At 43.0% G+C, this 21,109-nt stretch overlaps 1 protein-coding gene across 1 annotated transcript in view; it reads right to left on the bottom strand.

Annotated features, from left to right (window-relative positions):
• The window catches only part of polrmt (polymerase (RNA) mitochondrial (DNA directed)), a gene marked incomplete at its 3' end in the record, with an annotated part of 87,959 nt that overhangs the window by 35,677 nt on the left and 31,173 nt on the right, over positions 1–21,109 (bottom strand). Inside the window, exons 6-14 of the mRNA XM_080730285.1 lie at positions 20,640–20,789; positions 17,242–17,418; positions 15,016–15,186; positions 11,970–12,209; positions 9,215–9,409; positions 8,022–8,615; positions 6,400–6,522; positions 3,616–3,738; positions 1,526–1,705 (exon numbers count right to left, since the gene is read on the bottom strand). Of these exons, the coding sequence (XP_080586411.1) occupies positions 1,526–1,705; positions 3,616–3,738; positions 6,400–6,522; positions 8,022–8,615; positions 9,215–9,409; positions 11,970–12,209; positions 15,016–15,186; positions 17,242–17,418; positions 20,640–20,789 (1,953 nt within the window). The remainder of the gene's footprint in view (positions 1–1,525; positions 1,706–3,615; positions 3,739–6,399; positions 6,523–8,021; positions 8,616–9,214; positions 9,410–11,969; positions 12,210–15,015; positions 15,187–17,241; positions 17,419–20,639; positions 20,790–21,109) is intronic.

Genomic DNA, 21,109 nt, shown 5'->3' with positions numbered 1-21,109 from the left:
GCAATGGGAGCATAAATTAAGCTTTACCCTTCTCCCACATTCCCAGTTTAAGCATTTAGGATCATTAAGCAGAAGTCATTTTTGCACAATTCCGGCTGTTAAGACACCAGCTATACGGAGAACATTGCTGGGCAATCCCGATGCCTTTAATAACAAGGCAAGAGGGGAAGCCAAGATCAAACATCAAACTATCATTGATAGTGGATAAGTCTGAATAATGTTATGTTTTCTCTATGACAATATTTATTATACAAACATTTTATACGTTTGTTCATTTACTCAAATAAAATCCAATCCATGAATAACACATACCAAATTGAAATGTCATTATTTGCGAATATTATTTGATGTTATTTTCTTTGTACTTTACCGTTTAAAAAAGAAAAAGAAAAAACAGAAAAAAAACAACAACAACCACTGAAGAATTACGAGCAACACATTAGCGGGCCGCCGACTCTGGGCGATAAAAATCTCCTAGTGGGCGTTCCTGCTGTCATTCCAGTCGATGAGTGGCTATATATTGGCTGTATGTCGATGATTGGTGATGATATGTTCATGTTTTTGAACAACTTTCCTCCACCCACTTTTCGACTTTTGCCTCTTCGCCTGCTATCGCCAGTAGTGGCCAGGTCCCATAAACAAATAACGCTCTTCCGGAAAATACGCCCACTGTTAAAAAGCACCGTTTTACACGGAAAATAGTCTTATTTTCAATATCCTAAAACTGTTTTATATTGTTCAACAAACTCTATCACAGTGAACTGCTCAGTTGGGTGGTTTAAACAGTGAACACATGGTCAGAGACTGTGATGAATGCCTTTGCATTCATGCAAGGAGGAGGTAAATGGCCAATAGACCTCAGTGCTGAAGACCTCATATTTCATGGGGAGTCCACGGGGAATTGCTGACTGTACATGCTATATCATGTGTCTCTGAAACAATGAGAGGGGGAGATGCAGGGAGAACCCTTCGCCTTCATAGAGGAGACTCTATTCAGAACGTCACCCACACATCATCCTTGGCCTGATACCGTGGTAAAAATAGAACAAGGAGCTGGGAGGAATACCAGAAGAGTCGCCGGAAAGAAACTCGCCTGGGCTGATGGTTTATGCCTTTTGATTGATTGAGGTATTTATTAGACGTTTTGGATAGGAAAAGGTACTGTTTCATGACGGTACAGTTCACTGATACAATGTCAACTAAAAGGAAACTCGGGTAAGGCCAGGCTTATTTGTAATTTTCCATTGAGATCCTTAATATCCTTATATACCTCTGTAAACTATGCCTAAACGGTTAAACCTAACCTTATTCCTAACCTTAACCTCAGTAAAACAGTGCCAAAACCTAACCCTATTCCTAGTCTTAACCTCAGAAAGACATGGGTAATCCTAAAGTTATTTCTAACCTTATTCTCAGTAAAACAAATTCAAGAACAAAAATCTCTGCGAGTTTCTTTCCGGCAACTCTACCGGTTACCGCTGAGAGAGTCATTCCTGAAGCTCAACCACCAACCCCAGCTACCAACCTTGGGGAACTCATCTATCTCCTGCAGCCTCTTCTCTATCTGAAGTCTTCCCCCGTAGCGCGTCACCCCGTACACCACCGTCATCACCGTCTGTTTGACCACCTTCCTGCTGATGAAGCCCTCCAGGATCTGGGCGATCTTCAACCCCTGTTGTGCATCTCGTGCTCGGAACTCCTCCACCTGAGCACACACAGCAAACCATGCAGAGGAGATTTGATTGATTGATAGATTGAAGACTTTATTAGAAGTTTGCATAGGAAAAGGTACAGTTTCATGACGGTACAGTACACTGGTACAAGGTCAACTAAACGGAGATCCAAGAAAGCCTTTCAGCTTATTTACATAGGAAACCTTTTTTTTAACTATTGCAGAGGATATCATCAATAGCAAAAAAAGAGGCCCATAGGGCTGTCACAATTATTACATAATCGTCTAATCGCAATTAGTTGACATAATCGCGAATATTTTTCATAATCGTTTCCTTGTTGAATTTTTTTTTAAAGTAAAAAATAGTGGAAATAACAGATCTACAAGCTCACAACGTGTACGTGTTGCATCGTGACGCGTTGTGAGCTTGTAGATCGTCTATTTCCACTATCAATGTTGTTTTTTAAGTATAAAGTTGTCAAATATGTCAGTAATTTCTTTGTATATTTAGGTTATGTGTCATAATCTACCATGTGCAACTTCAAAGCCTAAAAGCCGGAAATGTAATAGTAAAAAAAAAAAACAGAAATGTAATAGTCAACGACAAAAACACAATTAAATCGTTAATCGCAAAATGTTTATAGGTCGTGTGCTTCTATCATGTAAAATGTCATAATCGTGACAGCCCTAGGCCCACGTGCATGCATAAACACACACACACACACACGGAATGTTGTAAAACTGCTTAAAAGTTTGGTGGTTATTTTGAGGCACTTGGCTCCTATAAAATATGCAGTGATCAATACTAATCCCTTATACAACCTATGTTATTAGCACAGCGGACTAAGTGGCTGTTAAGCTGGGCATAGGTTTGTGTCCCCCAGAGTAAATCCACCATATTGAATTTGTCTGGGCAGGGGGGCTGGTTATTGTGCAAGTCTTATTATCATCTATTAGCGAACAACAGCTCCAACACCCTGGAGTTAGGTGCCTGTAGCAAACACCACTTTATTTCAGACACACACACACACACACACACACACACACACACACACACACACACACACACACACACACACACACACACACACACACACACACACACACACACACACACACACACACACACACACACACACACACACACACACACACACACACACACACACACACACACAAGCTTTGCCTCCCCCTTTCCCTCCAGTAATAAAAGAGAAATCAATAGATTCACTGTTAACTTCAAGCTGTTTCTGTTTAAAAAATAAAGCAGATTTTCGGGCCGGGTCCTTTAATGGAACTGATGTGTCCTTGTAGAAGGGTTCTCTTCTGGAACCCGCTCTGTTAGCCTTTAGATAGGCGAGATTTTATGCTGTTTTTCAAAAATATATTGTATAAATTGAGGTCCTTACAATGTGTTACAAAGGTTTGTAGCTACACAAAAAAAAGGAGAAAAAAAAGAAAAACTCACAGACAATGATGAACATCTTTTCAGCTGCAGAGATAAATGACCTCTTCTGGCTGCTGTGGGAGCCGTTTTTTAAAGCTTACAAAGTAAAGCTTTTCCCACAGTGTACCTGCCTAAAACGTCACTGTGCCTTCATTGAATATTCTGTGTGGGCCCATATATAGGCATATACAGAATGTAAGGGCCTATATAGGCATATACTGTAATATGGGACTTTTGAGTCTCCCCCTTACCGCACACGGATGCAGGGCAGGAAAACAATTCCAGAAGACTCCCCCCCCCCCCCACCACCATGGGGATCAGAGCAGTTGTCTTGAATATTAAAGAATGAGTCAATGCCAGGCATGAAATATAAAGCAACCACGGTTCAAATGTGCAGTAAAGCAGAAGTGCCTCTGAAGTGGATGATGTAGGCCAGGGGGACGCAAGACCATGCAATCCCACAATGTTTGTGTGTTGTGTGTGTGTGGGAACCGACCTGTTGTGCAACCCCACTGTACACGTCCTGGGGCACGTCACATGGCATGAGGTTGACTGAGGTGGCACCGATGACATCTCTGCCCAGTGCTGCGTAGTGCTGGAGACCATTACATGAGCCGTCCTGAGGGAGAGAGAGAGAGAGAGGAAGCATGTGAATAATCAGGATAAGAGGGGAGAGATATCATTTTGATGGCTGAATATAATGAGGTAAAAAAATAACTCTGCCCATTAATAATTTAGATTATGGATTAAGAGTTTATTGATCACTGAGGGGAAATCTGTGTTTTGGATTAAAATATCCTATCCTCTGTCATACATAGGATAATGTATAGAGATATAGTAACACATACATGAGGTACTGCAATTAAATAGCATACAAGTACAGCAGCAGCAGAGCACCTCTACAGTCTTGTACATACAGTACAGTACAGAACGAAAGCTACTGCTTATGTTTATTAAAAGACAAATGAATGAGTCTCAATGAGCACAAATAACAGTTCATAGTTATGTTACTTGGCAAGATAGTTCTTGATATGTTTTTTGAAAGTTATTTTGTTATGGATTGTAGACAACAACATATAGGTCGAGTTTACATTCATTTACCCATTCTTCTTCACAAGGATGATCTGAGACTTCTTCTGCCATATTATAAGCAGTGTTACATTTTATGATAATCATCGACTCCTCGCGCGCTTTGTTCACTGTTGCCTGTCACTGTCACAACGGTGTGGGAGGACCTGCTCTGTCGGCTCAGCCATGCAGCTGTCACAACAGAGGAATTGTACTTTTTTACTGTTTTAATTCAGAATGCCAACGCTCCGACAGCAAACGCACGGTTCCCTGCCATGCTTTGGCTAAACTCTTTGCAATAACTGCGGTGCATTTTTGTCATTTCCGAGCCACGGTTCGCTGCATTTCGAACTGGCTCGCTGTACTGTATGTCTGCCTGCTTCTGTGCTGTCTGTGATAATGTCGCTCTGCCCTCCAGCGTGCTCGACTAGGAGTATAAGGGGGAGCGGTTTTACACATACACACAGGGACCTGCTGGCCATTGGGAAAAGCGGGACAACTCCCGAACGGCCGGTTCATTCCCGGCCGGTCCAGGCCGGCCATTAGGAAAAAATATAAATAAAATGATGGCCTTCGTTCCATTTTGGGGGCTGGCGGCCAAAAAAGTAAATAGTCACCGTCGGGCAGAAACCTTGTATCTCCAAGTTTCAAATTTGTAAATTTTCTCGCAAAGCAAAGCCCTGCTTCATCATACAAGGCCGTTGCACAAAAGTAGTGAAAACAGCAGATCTACAAGCACACAACGCCTCGCGGTGCGAGGCGTTGTGTGCTTGTAGATCGGCTGTTTTCACTAGTTTAAATCATTTTTTAAATGATAAATACAAAACAAACAGTTTTTACAAGGTTTCCACCCGACAACGACGAAATATAACTCATGTAATTGGCCCACTGGCTTGTCACTTGTCATGATCTGAAATGGCAAATCTTTGAGTAGCAGCAGCGCTATGGAGAGAGATCTCTCTCTATAGTGCATAATGAGGGCCTCTCCAACTCTTTTTCCCGGGCTGAATCAGGGGCCCAGCACGTCCCTGCATACACATGCTTGTTTTATTCCTAGAGCCACAGAGGCCGAGTAGGTCTTCTAAGAATCCGAGTGGTTAGAAAAACAAAAACAAGAGACCTGCTAAATGTCAGTTGCACCGGTGCGACTAATTAAAACGTTTAGTAGTAGCACTTGATAGATATTTGGGCGCATGTGCGACCAAAATGTTCTCACTATAGAGCTCTGAGTGACTTCAAGGTCTTCAGGGCAAACATCGCTGATGACAGCAAATGGGGGGGGGGGGGGGGGGTGGACGAAGGCTCAGCACTTAACTTAACTGTTTGTGTATAGGTTTAGTTAGTCTGCGTGAAACCTGCACTCGAACGTGGAGCAACAACAGACCAGTGCAGTCCGAGTGAGTCATGGGAGTGGACGCCGACTGTTAAAAGGACGTCAGGCCAGTAGTAGGCCGTCCCGTCCTACAGCAGCAAAGCTACGATAAACTGGTAATATACACTAATGCTAGTAATTTGAAGCCATTATATTTATGTACAATCGGACTCCAGACTAAGTAGAGATAATACGAGAGGTTGTAGCATCAATACGTTTACAATAAACGTCAAATTAATAAACGCTGGAAGCTCCTATACATTAAAACAGGAGTATTAAACCCAGGTTATGGATTGACCTGTAAACAATAGAAATGTCATTATTCAAATTAGTTCATGCTAATCCAACAGTCTGAACCTTCCTTGAAAAAGCATTTTTAACCCATTTAGGCCTACAATTATTGAATGCTTTAACTACTGAAAAATCGTGAAAATGTGTGCAAATTTTTCAATATATATTTTTCAAAGCAGACTTTTGTAACTCAAATCTCTGCTTCTGGGGGGTCCCTGGAACAACATATTTTGAGATAAGGGTCTGCGGCCGAGAAAATTGAGATTTTGGGGGTCCTTGACATGAAAAGGTTTGAGAACAGCTGATTTAGAGGAAGGATTTAGAAGTAGGGTCAAAGATCGGGTCAAAGATATTCAAAGACTTGCACACATTTTCACGATTTTTCAAAAATAGCAGATCTACAAGCTTGCAGCGCGGCACTCGGTGCCACGCTGTGAGCTTGTATATCTGCTATTTTTCAATAGTTAAAGCATGAAATAATGGTTAAAGTGGTTCAAATCTAACGCGACGCGGGCGCGTTCCAGGTATTTGAGAGTTTAAATACTGTACCTGGTGGACAGGTAAGTGGGAGATGAATTGGGTTGGATCAGGGGATCTCAGAACCTTGGCAATCTCCATGCAGCATCCCAGGGCCTGCCATGGCTCATCTGCATTCATCCACCACTTCTTACCCTGGCCAAAACACAAGCAGCAGCAGGAGACATGCTTATACTGCATACAAACACCAGCGGGGACATATACTTGCCTGCATAGAGTCAAAGAGCTTTTCTCATCCTGCATTCTGATGGTAATACACATACTGTACGTATTACAGTATATACCCACTGGACGTGACAACATCATATTTATTCGGTTTTCTTCAAGTCGCATACCGTCATTCTGAGGATACTAAATCCGTCACTGTTAGAGAGATGGTTATGCGGTTTCATAAAGTCAAGGTATATTACCAGGCTAATAATAGTAATAACAATAATAATTATACAGACGGCAGATGTGCTAACTAAGTTTATATATCGTCGTTGTCGGGTGGAAACCTTGCATCTCCAAGTTTCAAATGTGTACGTTCTTTCGCAAAGTAAAGCCCTGCTTCATCATACAAGGCCGTCGCACAAAAGTAGTGAAAACAGCAGATCTACGAGCACACAACGCCTCGCACCGCGACGCGTTGTGTGCTCGTAGATCGGCTGTTTTCACTAGTTTCAATCGTTTTTTAAATAAAAAATGTGAAAGAAGCTGTTTTGGAGAATTTGGACATACAAGGTTTTCACCCGACATCGACGATATGATGATAACACTAGGGCTTTCACCGACTAGTCGACTAGTTGACTAGTCGACTAGTATAACCACTAGTCGATCTTGTAGGTACTAGTCGAAAAGTCGAAAAAAAATAATTAAAAAAAAATATTTTCGTTTTATTTTTTTTTATTTTTTTTAATGAAGACATTTCAATTCGATTATAGTTGTTTTATGTCTAACAACCATTACAAACGGAATATTATTATCCAGTCACACACACACCTTGCTGCATCTCCCCACCGAGGGGTTAATATTCCCAAAGACAGTGGAGTGGAGTTCACCCAGAGTTCACCTAAAGTGCTCCGTGTCTGCACACAGCAGTGAGTTGTGAAACTAGTCCTACAGTCAGAATATAGTTGTTTAACAGTATAACATCGTAGCGCGATCATAGCAGCAAGTGAGGACAGGCCATTTCTTCCTACAACGAACAGACCGACAGACGTTAGAAGTTAGAAGTAATTAAAAGACAGAGGAGTGTTTGTGTTGTGTAGCGAGCTAGCCAGCTAGCCTGGCTAGCCGACCATGGAAATGGATATATGTCCTTTGTTTACGAGAGACAGCAGCTATTGGTGAGTAAGCATGGCTTTCTATTACTGTAGCAGCTCAAATGGATGTGGCGATTGTGAAATGCTTGTCTTGTTGTTGCACTGACTTGCACACGTGGGGTTTGTGTGTGAGTATCCGTTGTCATGGTAACTTGGCTGCTGTGAAAGCCGTGCCACAGCGCTCTTTATTATGACATAATATGTTAACGACTAGTCGACTAGTCGACTACCAGTGGCTTCAACTAGTCGATCTGTAAAAAATGCTTGAAGTGAAAGCCCTAGATAACACGGTTCAAAATATAATGGAGAGGTTAAGAGAGGTAGACTAACATTGAGAGGGTTGTCAGCGGAGTCCAGGATGTCCTCAATAATAGAGTTGGCGTACTCCAGCCTGCCCTGCAGACTGCTCCTCTTCTTCAGGCCCGTCAGGTTGACCAGGTGGATCTTCAGCCAGTCCAGGCCTCGGGGCCCCAGGGGCTTCCCCTCGGCGAACTCCAGGACGGCCCGCGTCACGTCGCTCCCCAGGTGGTTGAAGTGGGGCGGACAGGGGTAGGTGCGTCCCCGGAAGTCCATGCTGTGCGGGAACCAGAACACCTTGTCCCGCATGTGGTTGGCGATGGACAGCTTGTAGAGGGTGTCCATGCGCAGGCTGTGCATCTCGCTGCACCTCTTCCGGGCCTTGAGCGCCTCCCTCTTCATCTGAGACTTCTCGGCGGCGGTGTGCGACGTGTCGTTGAAGCGGAAGTGCGGGATCTTGGGGGGCTCCGACGACGGGGAGGGAATGTCCAGCTTGTCGCTGCCCCGGTCGTTGAAGATGCCTGTGATGATGTCCAGTAGGGGCTTGTTGACCCTCCATGCACAGTTGCCCAGCTGGTTGATCGAGTCCAGGACGGCGTGGAGGTTCTCGCATTCCTCCAGCAGCACCTAAAAAAAAAGACCGTAAAAGGATTTATTTGGGAGGCTCCTTTTAGGCAGGCTGTTTAACTGTACTTGTACTGTACTACATTCTTTTAATGCAGGGGTCTTCAACGTTTTCAGGCCAAGGACCCCTTAGTTCAGAGAGAGATGAAGCAGGGACCCCCCACAACCTTGTCATAGACACCATATCGTTTCATTGTTTGACGGCACAATCATCAGTATATTTTGGATTCATTTCGATTTGTGTTTTCAGATATTTAACCACTTGAGCCGTCATTACCTAATGAACTTGAACTATTACTCTGTACTTAGTCTGCTCTTTTTCCCCCTCCACACCAAACCTCTTTGCCGAAAATAGCCGATCTACAATCTCGCGAGGCGTTGTGAGATTGAAGATCTGCTATTTTTGGCTAAAGTTCTCAGAATATGGACACTAGGGTTCAAGTGGTTAATATAAAAAAGGAGAAAAAAAAAACCCTGTAGTAACTCTGAGGACCCCCTAGGGGTCGCGGACCCCCTGTTGAAGACCCTTGTTTTAATGTATTGACTATACTTGTTCTGTTCTCCACTTTTGTCAAATCAAATACTCAATCAATCAAACGAACCTCGTGCTGGATGGCCCCGTCCATGGTCCGCATCAACTTGGTCGGCGACAACAGGTAGGCCCCGAACTTGGCGGAGGTCCAGGGCACGGGAGGGCACAGCATGGGCATCACGTAGGAGTCAAAGGTCAGCTTGGTGCACTCCACGGCCCGCTGCTGCATCTGGGCCAGGATGGGGTGGGGCTTGAGGAAGCCAATCTGGCAGGGGTGAAAAAAAAGAAACCCCACGATAATCATGAGATGATCTGATTAGCGGAAGAGAGAGATAGAGAGACAGAGAGTGAGTAGGCATACAGAGCATGTCTCTTTAAATAAAGATGAATGGCACAATTACACTGTAATGAAAGAGGAATCCGTATTTGCTTTGACAGCAAAAAGGTTAATCATGACTTCTGGTGTGCGGCGTGCGGCTGATTTAGTTCCTGACTGATTGCAGGGTAGTTATGATGATGTAAATAGCGGAGCTTACAAGCACATATGTCTGCTCCACGACAGCTTTAATTATGGCTGACAAAGGAAAGACAAACGTCTTCCACACACACCACTGCCTAATGCCTATACGTCTCACGGTCCTTAACCACAATCTTGCGTAACATCTCCGATATCATGTTCTACCCCTCATCCATCAACCTCGTGGAACATTTCAGCGTATGAGTCAGACCGTCATGCTGGGCTGTAAAATCATTAGGTTGCTGCACCCCTGATGGGCTGACCTCACCCATCCACGAATGACACACAGCAGGGAGAAGAAGAGAGGGAGAGTGGAAGATGGAGAGAAACGACGGAGCAAGTTATAGAGAGAGAGAGAGAGTTCAGAGACTTTGACTCAGAAAATGTGCACTTCTGTCAAAGCCCATTAACTCTCAAATACCTGGAACGCGCCCGAGTTGCGTTAGATTTTAACCACTTTAACCATTATTTTATGCTTTAACTTTAGAAAAATAGCAGATATACAAGCTCACAGCGCGGCACCGAGTGCCGCGCTGCGAGCTTGTAGATCTGCTATTTTTGAAGTCTTTGAATATCTTTGACCCGATCTTTGACCCGACTTCTAAATCCTTCCTTTAAATCATGCTGTTCTCAAACCTTTTCATGTCAAGGACCCCCAAAATTACAGGTATTTGGCCACGGACCTCCATCTCAAAATATGTTGTCCCAGGGACCCCCAAGAAGCAGATATTTGAGTCTGCTTTGAAAAACATATATTGAAAAATGTGCACCCATTTTCATGATTTTTCAAAAATAGCAGATCTACAAGCTCGCAGCGCGGCACTCGGTGCCGCGCTGTGAGCTTGTACATCTGCTATTTTTCATTAGTTAAAGCATTCAATAATTGTAGACCTAAATGGGTTAAGTGCACATGGGTGGATCCATCCGGTCCTCTCTAGGAATAGACTACAGACAGAGCCCTCCCAGGACTGAAACAGTGCTCTCCTCCCTGTCTGCTCTCAGGGCACTGAATCAGCCAGCCAATTAAGAGTGGGGCACTAAAAAGGGATTAACCTGGAACCTATTCATCTTAGTCAATGTGCTCTCACATTGGGAGGAAAATGCCTTCATAATTCATATACTTGTGAACACAAGAATGGCTAGGAGAGCGCTGAGCTATGCAAGAAAGGCTTTAGAAGACAGCCATGTAGCGATGAATGACAGACAGACCTGTCAAGTGAAGGTTATCTATGACAAGATTTTTTTCCCCCTCAGAAAATTAGATTGCTTAGGGTCTCCTTGACACAATGCCGGGGCTCAAACCTGGGCCCCTCTCTGCTTCGCTGGCTCTCTACTCATTCAGATATGGCCGTCCCCCAAAAGTAGTATGGACTGTTGCCAAGAGTAGAGAGTACAACAATTCTTCTGATTTAAGAATCTGAACAGCACAGCCCTGCTGCCCTCGATCAATTCTGATTTATTTTTTATCCTTTTCAATGCTTCAATGAAGGCTAGCTCCCTGAAGATCCTATTAAAACTGGACCACTTCATCACTTACATCTCTGCAAAAATAATATATATATATTTTTTTTTAGTTCGGGCTAAACCCCAAGATACTGTACCTGTTGTGAGGATATCAAAGGAGTTCTTATCTTATCTGACCGTGATCTGAATGCCACATCTATTGGCATCACAGGCGTTGGATTGGAAAATGGTGTGTGTGGGGACGGGGGGAATTTTGTAAAGTTTATCAGGTTACTGGATTTGGAAAAATTGTCAATGTATTTTTACCTGTCTGTGCATGTCATTTTACTGGGGGACTGCCCCATATGCCGTTGGGTCGAACAGTGTCGGCACGACTCGGCAGGTTAGATAATCACCCACGATCGTCGGCAGGTTAGATAATCACCCGCGTCACGGTTACTGAGGTTAGGGTTAGGGTTAGAGTTAGGCATAGTTTTACTGAGGTTAGGATTAGGGTTTGGGTTAGAGTTTGGTGGTCGATCCAAAGGGTGTTCGACCTAATGTCATGTTACCATTTTACTGTTGTATGTGTGACACAAAACCTATTCATCCTGTAAATGGCTGCATCCTGTACTTCATGTTAATTCTTGCAGCCCGAGACCTGAGCGCATCTGATCAAAGTGTATTAGACTAACCAGTCTGATCGCCAGTTGATCACATCTAGAGAAACCCCCGTTCCGCCACCATTAATTGGCATACTTAAACTTAAATATTCTTAATGGACACCAGCAGCATCATAAAACAACGATCAGGGAAACCTATAGTATTAGACCTGGGTAGGACCAAGTATAGCCCGTTCCTGTACCTGTCTGATGCTGCGGAAGGTGTACATGTGATAAAGGATGGGTATGAGCTTCTTCTCATGGGCTGGGTTCAGAATGTCGTTGCTGATCTTGAGGCTCTTGACCATCAGGTCCAACAGGTAGATGCCCAGCTCCAAGGTGACGATGTTTGGCCAGTGGGTCTCATTCCCACAGAGCGTAGGACCTGCACTGTGCTCCGTCTCCAGCTCACACCAATGCTCCCTGGGCAGAACATTGTGTTCCTAGAAGGGGAGGAAAGGATTTTCAACGTGTTACTTGGAGACACACAGCAAAATCCCGATTTAATCGAGTGTGGGGTTCTCTATTTACACTCTCGGTTCAATTGACATACACATTTTAGAGCAGTGGTTCCCAAACTTTTCAGCTCGAGATCCAAAAGAGAGAGTAGACGTTTGCCCAAGAGCCAAACTAGTGAAAACAGCAGATCTACAAGCTCACAATGCGTCGCTTTTGCGACGCGTTGTAAGCTTGTAGATCATCTATTTTCACTACTTCTTAAACATTTGTTTTCTAATTGGAACTTCTTTGTTTCTTCAAGAAATTACAGAAAAACTTTCGAATTTGTTTTTTAATTCATGAAAAATGTTGTTTTTTAAGTTTTTTGAATAGCTAAAAACTAAATGCAGGGAACCGAAAATGAAGGCACCCATATAAATGTGTCTGCGACCTACAAATGGGACCCACTGTTTGGGAAACGGTGTTTCAGAGTGTAGAGATTCTCGCAGGTCAATCTCCCATGTCATGAGTCATGAGTGTGAAAACATCTTGTAAGTGATAATGAGGTGAGCAACAAAATAATTGGATAGCCAAAATCCTTGAGTGAGGTGGCATGTGCTCCATTTGACCTCTTTACATTTTAACCCATTTAGGCCTAGGATTATTGACTGCTTTAACCATTGAAAAATAGCAGATATACAAGCTCACAGCGCGGCACCGAGTGCCGCGCTGCGAGCTTGTAGATCTGCTATTTTTGAAAAATCATGATTTTTCTTTGCAAGTCTTTGAATACATCTATTTAAAAGCGAACATTTGTAACTCAAATATTTGCTTCTGGGGGGGTCCCTGGAACAACATATTTTGAGATGGGGGTGCGTGGCCAAATACCTGTAATTTTGGGGGTCCTTGACATGAAAAAGTTTGAGAACCACTGATTTAGAGGAAGGATTTGGAAGTCGGGTCAAAGATCGGGTCAAAGATATTCAAAGACTTGCACACATTTTCACGTTTTTTCAAAAATAGCAGATCTACAAGCTCGCAGCGCGGCACTCGGTGCCGTGCTGTGAGCTTGTATATCTGCTATTTTTCAATGGTTAAGGCATAAAATAGTGGTTAAAGTGGCCCTCAGTCAGAAGCGGAGCCCTTTGAGGCATGGCCAACAAGGCTCACAGGGCTCACGAGGTGCCAGCTGAGTGAGTGCCTGACTGTGCTGAGCGGGATTCTTCAAGTCGCATACCGATAGGCTTGGAATGGTAAATTATATGTCAGCCCTCGTCAAAATGAAACGTGACAAGAGGAGTTTCTGTCTGGCTCTTGGTCAGATGCTGCCCTCAACCTAGTTCCAGTGTGTGAGAATGCATTGAATGACAAGCTTAACACCTCTGTTGCCAACCCCGAGTTTCCCCGAGTTTGTATAGGTAACCCCCCCCTGTGCCAACCCCGAGTTTCCCGAGTTTGGGCCGTTTTTGAAGAAAAAATAATGTTTTCCAAGCGGAGTTTTTTGTTTGAAAGCTGTGAACAGCGTGCACACACGTGGTGCATGATCTAGGCATGTGCGTGCACGATCCATGCACTATGAATTACATGGAAGTCTATGGAGACCATGGCATCTTGGACCTTCAAAGACATTTAATTGATTGCAACTTAAGTGTTAAATGAATGTGGTAACTTTCTAATGACTGGGGAGACCTTAATTAACATATTTGATTAGTTATTTCATTATGTTAATAGTTTCTGTAATGTAATGTTGTATCAAGGAGTCCTATAAGTATGCATGCAATAACTAATGTAAACGTGAAGTCTCTCCCCATTCATTATGGACAATATGTAAGAAGAACCACGAGTGTCTGTTTTCCATGATTCTAACATGGAGTTTGAAGTTGAATGGGCTTACAGAGGACGTGGGCAATCTGGGCATGTCTGATCAAATAAATATTAAATATCTAAACATAGAATCAAGCAATATAATTACACTTAGACATGAAAATGATCCCAGAAGTGTTTTAAAGTTAAATTCCCCTTTAACTCTCAAATACCTGGAACGCGCCCGAGTCGCGTTAGATTTTAACCACTTTAACCATTATTTTATGCTTTAACTTTAGAAAAATAGCAGATATACAAGCTCACAGCGCGGCACCGAGTGCCGCGCTGCGAGCTTGTAGATCTGCTATTTTTGAAAAATCGTGAAAATGAGTGCAAGTCTTTGAATATATTTGACCCGATCTTTGACCCGACTTCCAAATCCTTCTTCTAAATCATGCTGTTCTCAAACTTTTTCATGTCAAGGACCCCCAAAATTACATGTATTTGGCCACGGACCCCCATCTCAAAATATGTTGTTTCAGGGACCACCCAGAAGCAAATATTAAAGTTACAAATGTTAGCTTTTAAGTAGATATATTCAAAGACTTGCAAAAAAAATCTAGATTTTTCAAAAATAGCAGATCTACAAGCTCACAGCGCGGCACCGAGTGCCGCGCTGTGAGCTTGTATATCTGCTATTTTTCACTGGTTAAAGCATTCAATAATTCTAGGCCTAAATGGGTTAAAGCCTATCTCATAGTTTCTTGTACAATTGCCAATGATAACGTGTTTAGGTTTTCATGCCCCTTTCATGCGGTTTACAGAGATAATTGTGGAGAAGATGCTTGCTTTTTTGAAGAAAATATACAGTACTTGAGGTGGCATGCAAGAGAGAGGGAGAATGTCAGAGAGACAAGGAACAGGATGAGAAGCCGATATGAGAGATTAAACGTTTGTGCTTTTACCATGATAAGTAAAAGTTATACGTAACATTTAAAAAAGGTCTACCTTGGTATCTTTAGCGAGCAGGCCTGTGTAATCGCCGTAGACAGCGCCCAGTTTTTCCACCAACTTATTGTGGATCTTGTGTCGGATGGTGTATTTGTTGTAGACCTGAAGGCCCAGATCGGAGGCGAGAATGGTCAGCGACTCTCCACTGGAAGGAAGTTTGGCCAGACTCTGGAAAACAACAAGATACATTAGGGGTGAGCGATATGGTGATAAATATCGTTGAGACGATACAATGTCTCCAAGATATGCCTTCTCAGAGACATCCTATATATCGTGAGACAATGAGGGAGCCTTATAAAAAGAAATCCTGTTGAATTGTTAATACAGAGATTCATTGCAGAATCCATTTAAACCTGCATTTTGGTCTATATCAGTGGTTCTCAAACTTTAAAATGTCAAGGTCTCCCCTTAACTCTGACAGTATGAAATGAAACCAAATGGACCCGTAAGGGTCCATTTGGTTTCACTTGGTACACCTTCCAAAGGGAACCCAGAAGAGTCCCTGGACCCCACTTTGAGGACCACTGGTCTGTTACTCTTGTTCTTTTAGTTTTTATTACCTTTTAGGTGGTTGCACTGTTAATTAACTTAAAAAATAACCATAAAAACCAACATGAAAAATAATCGTGATGAGATTGTGTATCGTTGTGATACAGCTTGGAAAAATATTGTGATATTTTATTTTTCCATACCACCCAGTGGATCTTAGGGGTGGGTGGCACCCACCCCTAAGATACGTACAGTATGCCTCAAAAGGTAAGCAGTCAAAATATGTAGGACAAAGTCTTGGCTATGAATAGAAAAGAAGTCAAGATTTTTTTTTGCATTAAAACCGGGTAAGCATCCGTGTTGTTTTAGATTTGAACCACTTTAACTTTATAATTTGGCTATTCATAAATAGCAGATATACAAGCTCATGGCACGTCTCTTTGTGCCACCCTATGAGCTTAGATCTGCTATTTTAGAAAAATCGTGAACATTTGTGAAAATCTTTGAATATATATATATATATATATATATATATATATATATATTTTTTTTTTTTTTTTTTTACAGTTTACAGTTCAGGCATTTAGCAGACGCTTTTAATCCAAAGCGACTTACAATAAGCAGATAAAACATCACTATAATAAACAAGATAATATGTCAGAACATCAAACAAACAATATAATCAGTAAAGAAAAAACCTAAAAACATATGCTAACTAGCTTCATGTATGGTCATTGAGTGTTTCAGTAGTGCTATGGGTTTAGGTGGAGTCTGAGTCTTCAGTCCACGGCGAAAGCTAGCGAGTGAGTCCGTTGTTCTAAGTGCGACAGGGAATTTATTCCACAACTTGGGGGCCAGGAGGGCAAACTGTCTCTGACGAGTGGATTTTTGTCCCGGGGTTTTTAGCGAGGGTTCTGACAGCATCCCTGTGTTGGCTGATCTAAGTGAATGGGTGGGGGTGTAGGGGTTGATCAGGTTTTGGAGGTATGGAGGAGCCATACCTTTGGCTGCTTTGAAGGTCAGCATCAGTGTTTTGTATTCAGTGCGGGCCGCAACCGGGAGCCAGTGTAGGGAGCGGAGAAGGGGGGAGACATGTGAGAACTTAGGCTGGTTGAAGACCAGTTGTGCCGCGGCATTTTGGATCAGTTGGAGAGGTTTAAGTGCACATGCCGGGAGACCAGTGAGGAGAGAGTTACAATAGTCAAGTTTTGATATAACAGATGTCTGGATGAGGAGCTGGGCTGCCTCCTGGGTGAGGAAAGGTCTAATTTTACGGATGTTATAGAGTGTGAACCTACAGGACCGGGTGACTGATGCAATGTGTGCCTTGAATGATAGCTGGCTGTCCAGGACCACACCAAGGTTTCTAGCAGTTGGAAACAAAGTCACCAATGCATTATCTATAGAAATAGTGAGATCTTGCATGGGGCAAGATCTAAACATTTAGGCTGTCCCATATAGCGTCACCATCAGGACGATTTTTTCAAACACATTTTTGGACACTGCTCCTACAGATTTTGCCCTAAAATCCCGCAAATCGGTACACAGTATGTCTACACTCATGTCATCAACATGGATCTGTCCCATATAGCGCCATCAGTCCAATCTTTTCAAACACATTTTTGGACACTGCTCCTACACATTTTGCCCTAAATCACGCTGCGACCTGACGGTCGCTTATCTCCCGATTAGGGAGTCTTACTGGTGTATATCATAGCAGGTGGACAGTATTACCTGTATCATGATATCGACGTATTCCCTGTCCTCCAGCACACAGAGGAAAGGGTAGACGTTGACCTGTTTGTTGACCTTGGCGTTGTTGTTGTTGGTGTTGAGGAACATCTTCCTCTCCCTCAACGCCTGAAGGAGCTCCTTACGCCACCGGTTCCGCTGCTCTGCCAACAGCTTCCTCTGATGAAGGCAAAACAGCCGTTAATGTTTTCAAGCAACGCTGAACTTTAGGTAGAACCTTGAGGTTTATACTGGGCATGCATGATACAAGTCCAGATATTGTTGATCATCTTTATCTGTTATTGCTTTTGCGCGCTGTGATCAAGGAAACATAAAGATGGTTGCACACTGCTGCGTATTTTGGTTGCGAAATGCGTTTTTCAGGGCAAGGAGAGGGAGAGAGATAGAGAGAGCAAGGGACCCAGTGGTCCGAAAATAAATACGAAACGGGCGGCAGTGTGAAAACATGATTGACATAACTGGTTGATTCCTTTATTTACTTGCTCCGAAATTCGCTCCTAAATATATTCGGCTGAAAAAACGCAGCAGTGTGCAACGACCTTAAGAAGGGAAAACATTCACTGTCATTGTGGAGTGCTAAAGTCTTAAAATGTGACTTTTAGCACATGAATTCCATAAATCAAACCTGTTTTGTTTGTCGCACAAACAAAGAAACAGATTCTGTCTCTCTCTCTAGCACTACAAGCAAAGGTTCTACAAAAGTTCATAGATTAAACATAGTTTACAAATATACTGTGATATATTATAAAGCATACACAATGCATGTAAAAAAGCATAAATAAGTACTATGCTATATTTTATCCTAAATACAGTAGGCATTAATCTTGGCTTCACATACTGCATGGAGAGAAACAATGAACAGAGTCCCTATGTGCAGTAAATGACCTGATGCAAAACTGAGCCGGTGTAAGTGACAGGTGATGGACACAGGCATACTTTTCATTCGTACACAATTCAGTGCTATGTGCCCGTGCATTGCATTTGTTGCTCAGGCCTGTTTGGCCCAGATGCCTGCTGATAACAGGGGGGAGACCAGAACATCCATCTGGGAGGAGCAGAACTAGGTCACAGACTGATTCAATCCCAAATCAACAGAGGGAAGAGACAACACCGTCTGCACACAGCATCTCCAGCCACTGGATTGTTAGGTACAGTAGAGTTACTACAGGGGGGCTGCCAAATCTTTGTGTGATAGAAACCTTTTGCTCCTTTTTTATATTAACCACTTGAACTCTAGGCCTCCATATTCTGAGAACTCTAGCCAAAAATAGCAGATCTACAAGCTCTACAAGCTCACAACGCCTTGCGCTGCAAGGCGTTGTAGCCATAAATAGCAGATCTACAAGCTCACAACGGCTTGCGCTGTAAGGCGTTGTGAGCTTGTAGATCGGCTATTTTCGGCAAAATGATTTTGTGTAGAGGGGAAAAAGAGCAGACTAAGTACAGAGTGAAAGGTCAAGTTTATTAAGTATTGACGGTTCAAGTGGTTAAATATCTGAAAACACAAATTAACATGAATCCAAGATAACACTGATGATTGTGCTGTCAAACAATGAAACTATATGGAATCTATGAACAGGTTGTGGGGGTCCCTGCTTCATCTCTCTCTCAACTAAGAGGTCCTTGGCCTGAAAACTTTGAAGACCCCTGGTGTACGGGTATGGGTGTGAAAAGCGCGTGTCCCTTTTGTGTGACGGCTGTCTCTCTGTTTGACAACCAACTCCCAGTCTGTCTGATAGACAGCAGGTCCCCAAGCTTGGCCTGAGGATTAGAAGAGGTGACTCTGCATTCCATCCAGGGCTTCCGCGACGCATTATCATTCGGGCTGGGCCGTCTGCAAATGTTTCCTGGCCACTGGGGGAACTTGAGCCATCTCCCTACCGTGTCTCCCACAGCCAGGGGCGTCACACCAAATTCTGGGCCCTGGGTACAAGGATTCACTGAGGGCCCCCCATGAATGTTAACTATTGAAAAATAGCAGATATACTGTACAAGCTCACAGCGCGGCACCGAGTGCCGCGCTGTGAGCTTGTAGATCTGCTATTTCTTTTTTAAATTGTGAAAATGTGTGCAAGAAACTTATGTTTCCATGTCAGTAGTGCTCAAACTTTTTCATGTCAAGGACCCCCAAGATGATATGTATTTGGCCACCGACCCCCATCTCAAAATATTTAGTTCCAGGGACCCCCCAGAAGCAAAATTTGAGTTACAAATGTTTGCTTAAAAAATACATATATTCAAAGATCTGCACACATTTTCACAACTTTTCAAAAATAGCAGATCTACAAGCTCACAGCGCGGCACTCGGTGCCGCGCTGTGAGCTTTTATATCTGCTATTTTTCAATAGCTAATGTTACTAGGGCCCCTCCACTTTGGGCCCTGGTAACTCAGTCCAACTCCCCCCCCCCCCCCCTTGTGACGCCCCTGCCCACAGCCCATCTGTATCGGCAGGGGAACCAGGCTAGAACTGTAAATACCACAGTTGGCCAGGAGAGGCACCGTGGGAATATAATGTTCCTGTCACTGAAGCCTGTGTGGCCTCAATGCATAATGTTTCAAAGTTTAACAAAAAGAGAGAGAGACAGAGGAACTACACTCAATGGAGCTAATGGATACAAATAAAATAACTGTTCTGTTCTGTGTAGGATTATATTCACTGTTGTTTCTATGTCATGACATATTCACTGCTGTTTCTATTTCATGACATATTCAGCTGCTGTTTCTATTTCATGACACTAGACAATAGAGCAGTGGTTCTCAACATGGTCCGGGGACCACCAGTGGTCCTTGAGGGAGGTTCCAGATGGTCCCCAGCTAAATAATGGAGAGTTGGTAACCAAATGGACCCTTATAGACGGGTTTCTTGTTTACAAACATTGAGACTAAATGCACAGCTGACTGTATCATGTAATCAATTCCGTCCAATCCCCAAACCTGTTGTTTTGGGGAGCACTGGTTTCATTGGCTAATTTTGGTACCGACCCTGCGCACACATCTAGTTCTCATCAGTGTAACGTGGACCAGAAACCCGTCTATAGATCATTAACTCTTGAGAGTGTAAAATGAAGCCAAATGATTTTGTTTCATTTTACGCTTTCAAGAGTAAAATTATTGTTAAACACCTGCATTACTTGATTTACAAGAGGTCTACAGAATGTAAAATAACTGTTATTTTGATTGACCCGTTATCGGTCCTATGGTACCACATCAATACATAACTGTGGACAAAATCCTATCCAACGATAACAAAATATTCTACGTTTTGCGTCTAAGAGAGGCCAAATCTCATCAAATGCTGGTCCGTGGCTCAAATGTGGAATGAATAATGGACCTTGATATGAAAAGGGCTAACTACTGTTACAGAGGGATGCTGGTTTACCATCTTGGCCATGTCTTCGGTGACAGGCTTCAGAGCCTCCACTGAGTCGATGGTGATGGTGCAGGCCTGTTCTATGCTGAGCTGCTGCTTATAGCGATCCCGGAGCTCCTGCTGGGTGAAGGCCAGTTTGGGGTACCTGTGGTCGCTCCTCTGAAACACAAAAAGAAAAGGAAATACAGGATGTGTCGTCTCAATCCAAACAGATCCAAGTTGCTGTACTGTAAGACACTGGTTCCCAAATTATTATTAGTTCAAAACATTTTCAAAAAAAAAAAAAAAAAAACATTCCCTAAAAAGCAAAAATGTTCATGAATGAAAAATAAAATGTAATTATTTAGAAAAATCTGAAATTCCATAAATTAGGAAACAAATTAATGTTTAAGTAGTAGTGAAAATAGCCGATCTACAAGCTCACAAAGCGGCACGAAGAAACATGTTGCGAGATCGGCTATTTTCACAAGTTTCGGTCC

This window comes from Nannobrachium achirus (genome assembly GCF_963921795.1).
Source record: "Nannobrachium achirus genome assembly, chromosome: 1".
Lineage (NCBI taxonomy): Eukaryota > Metazoa > Chordata > Actinopteri > Myctophiformes > Myctophidae > Nannobrachium > Nannobrachium achirus.
This window is presented reverse-complemented; position numbering and strand designations above follow the sequence as displayed.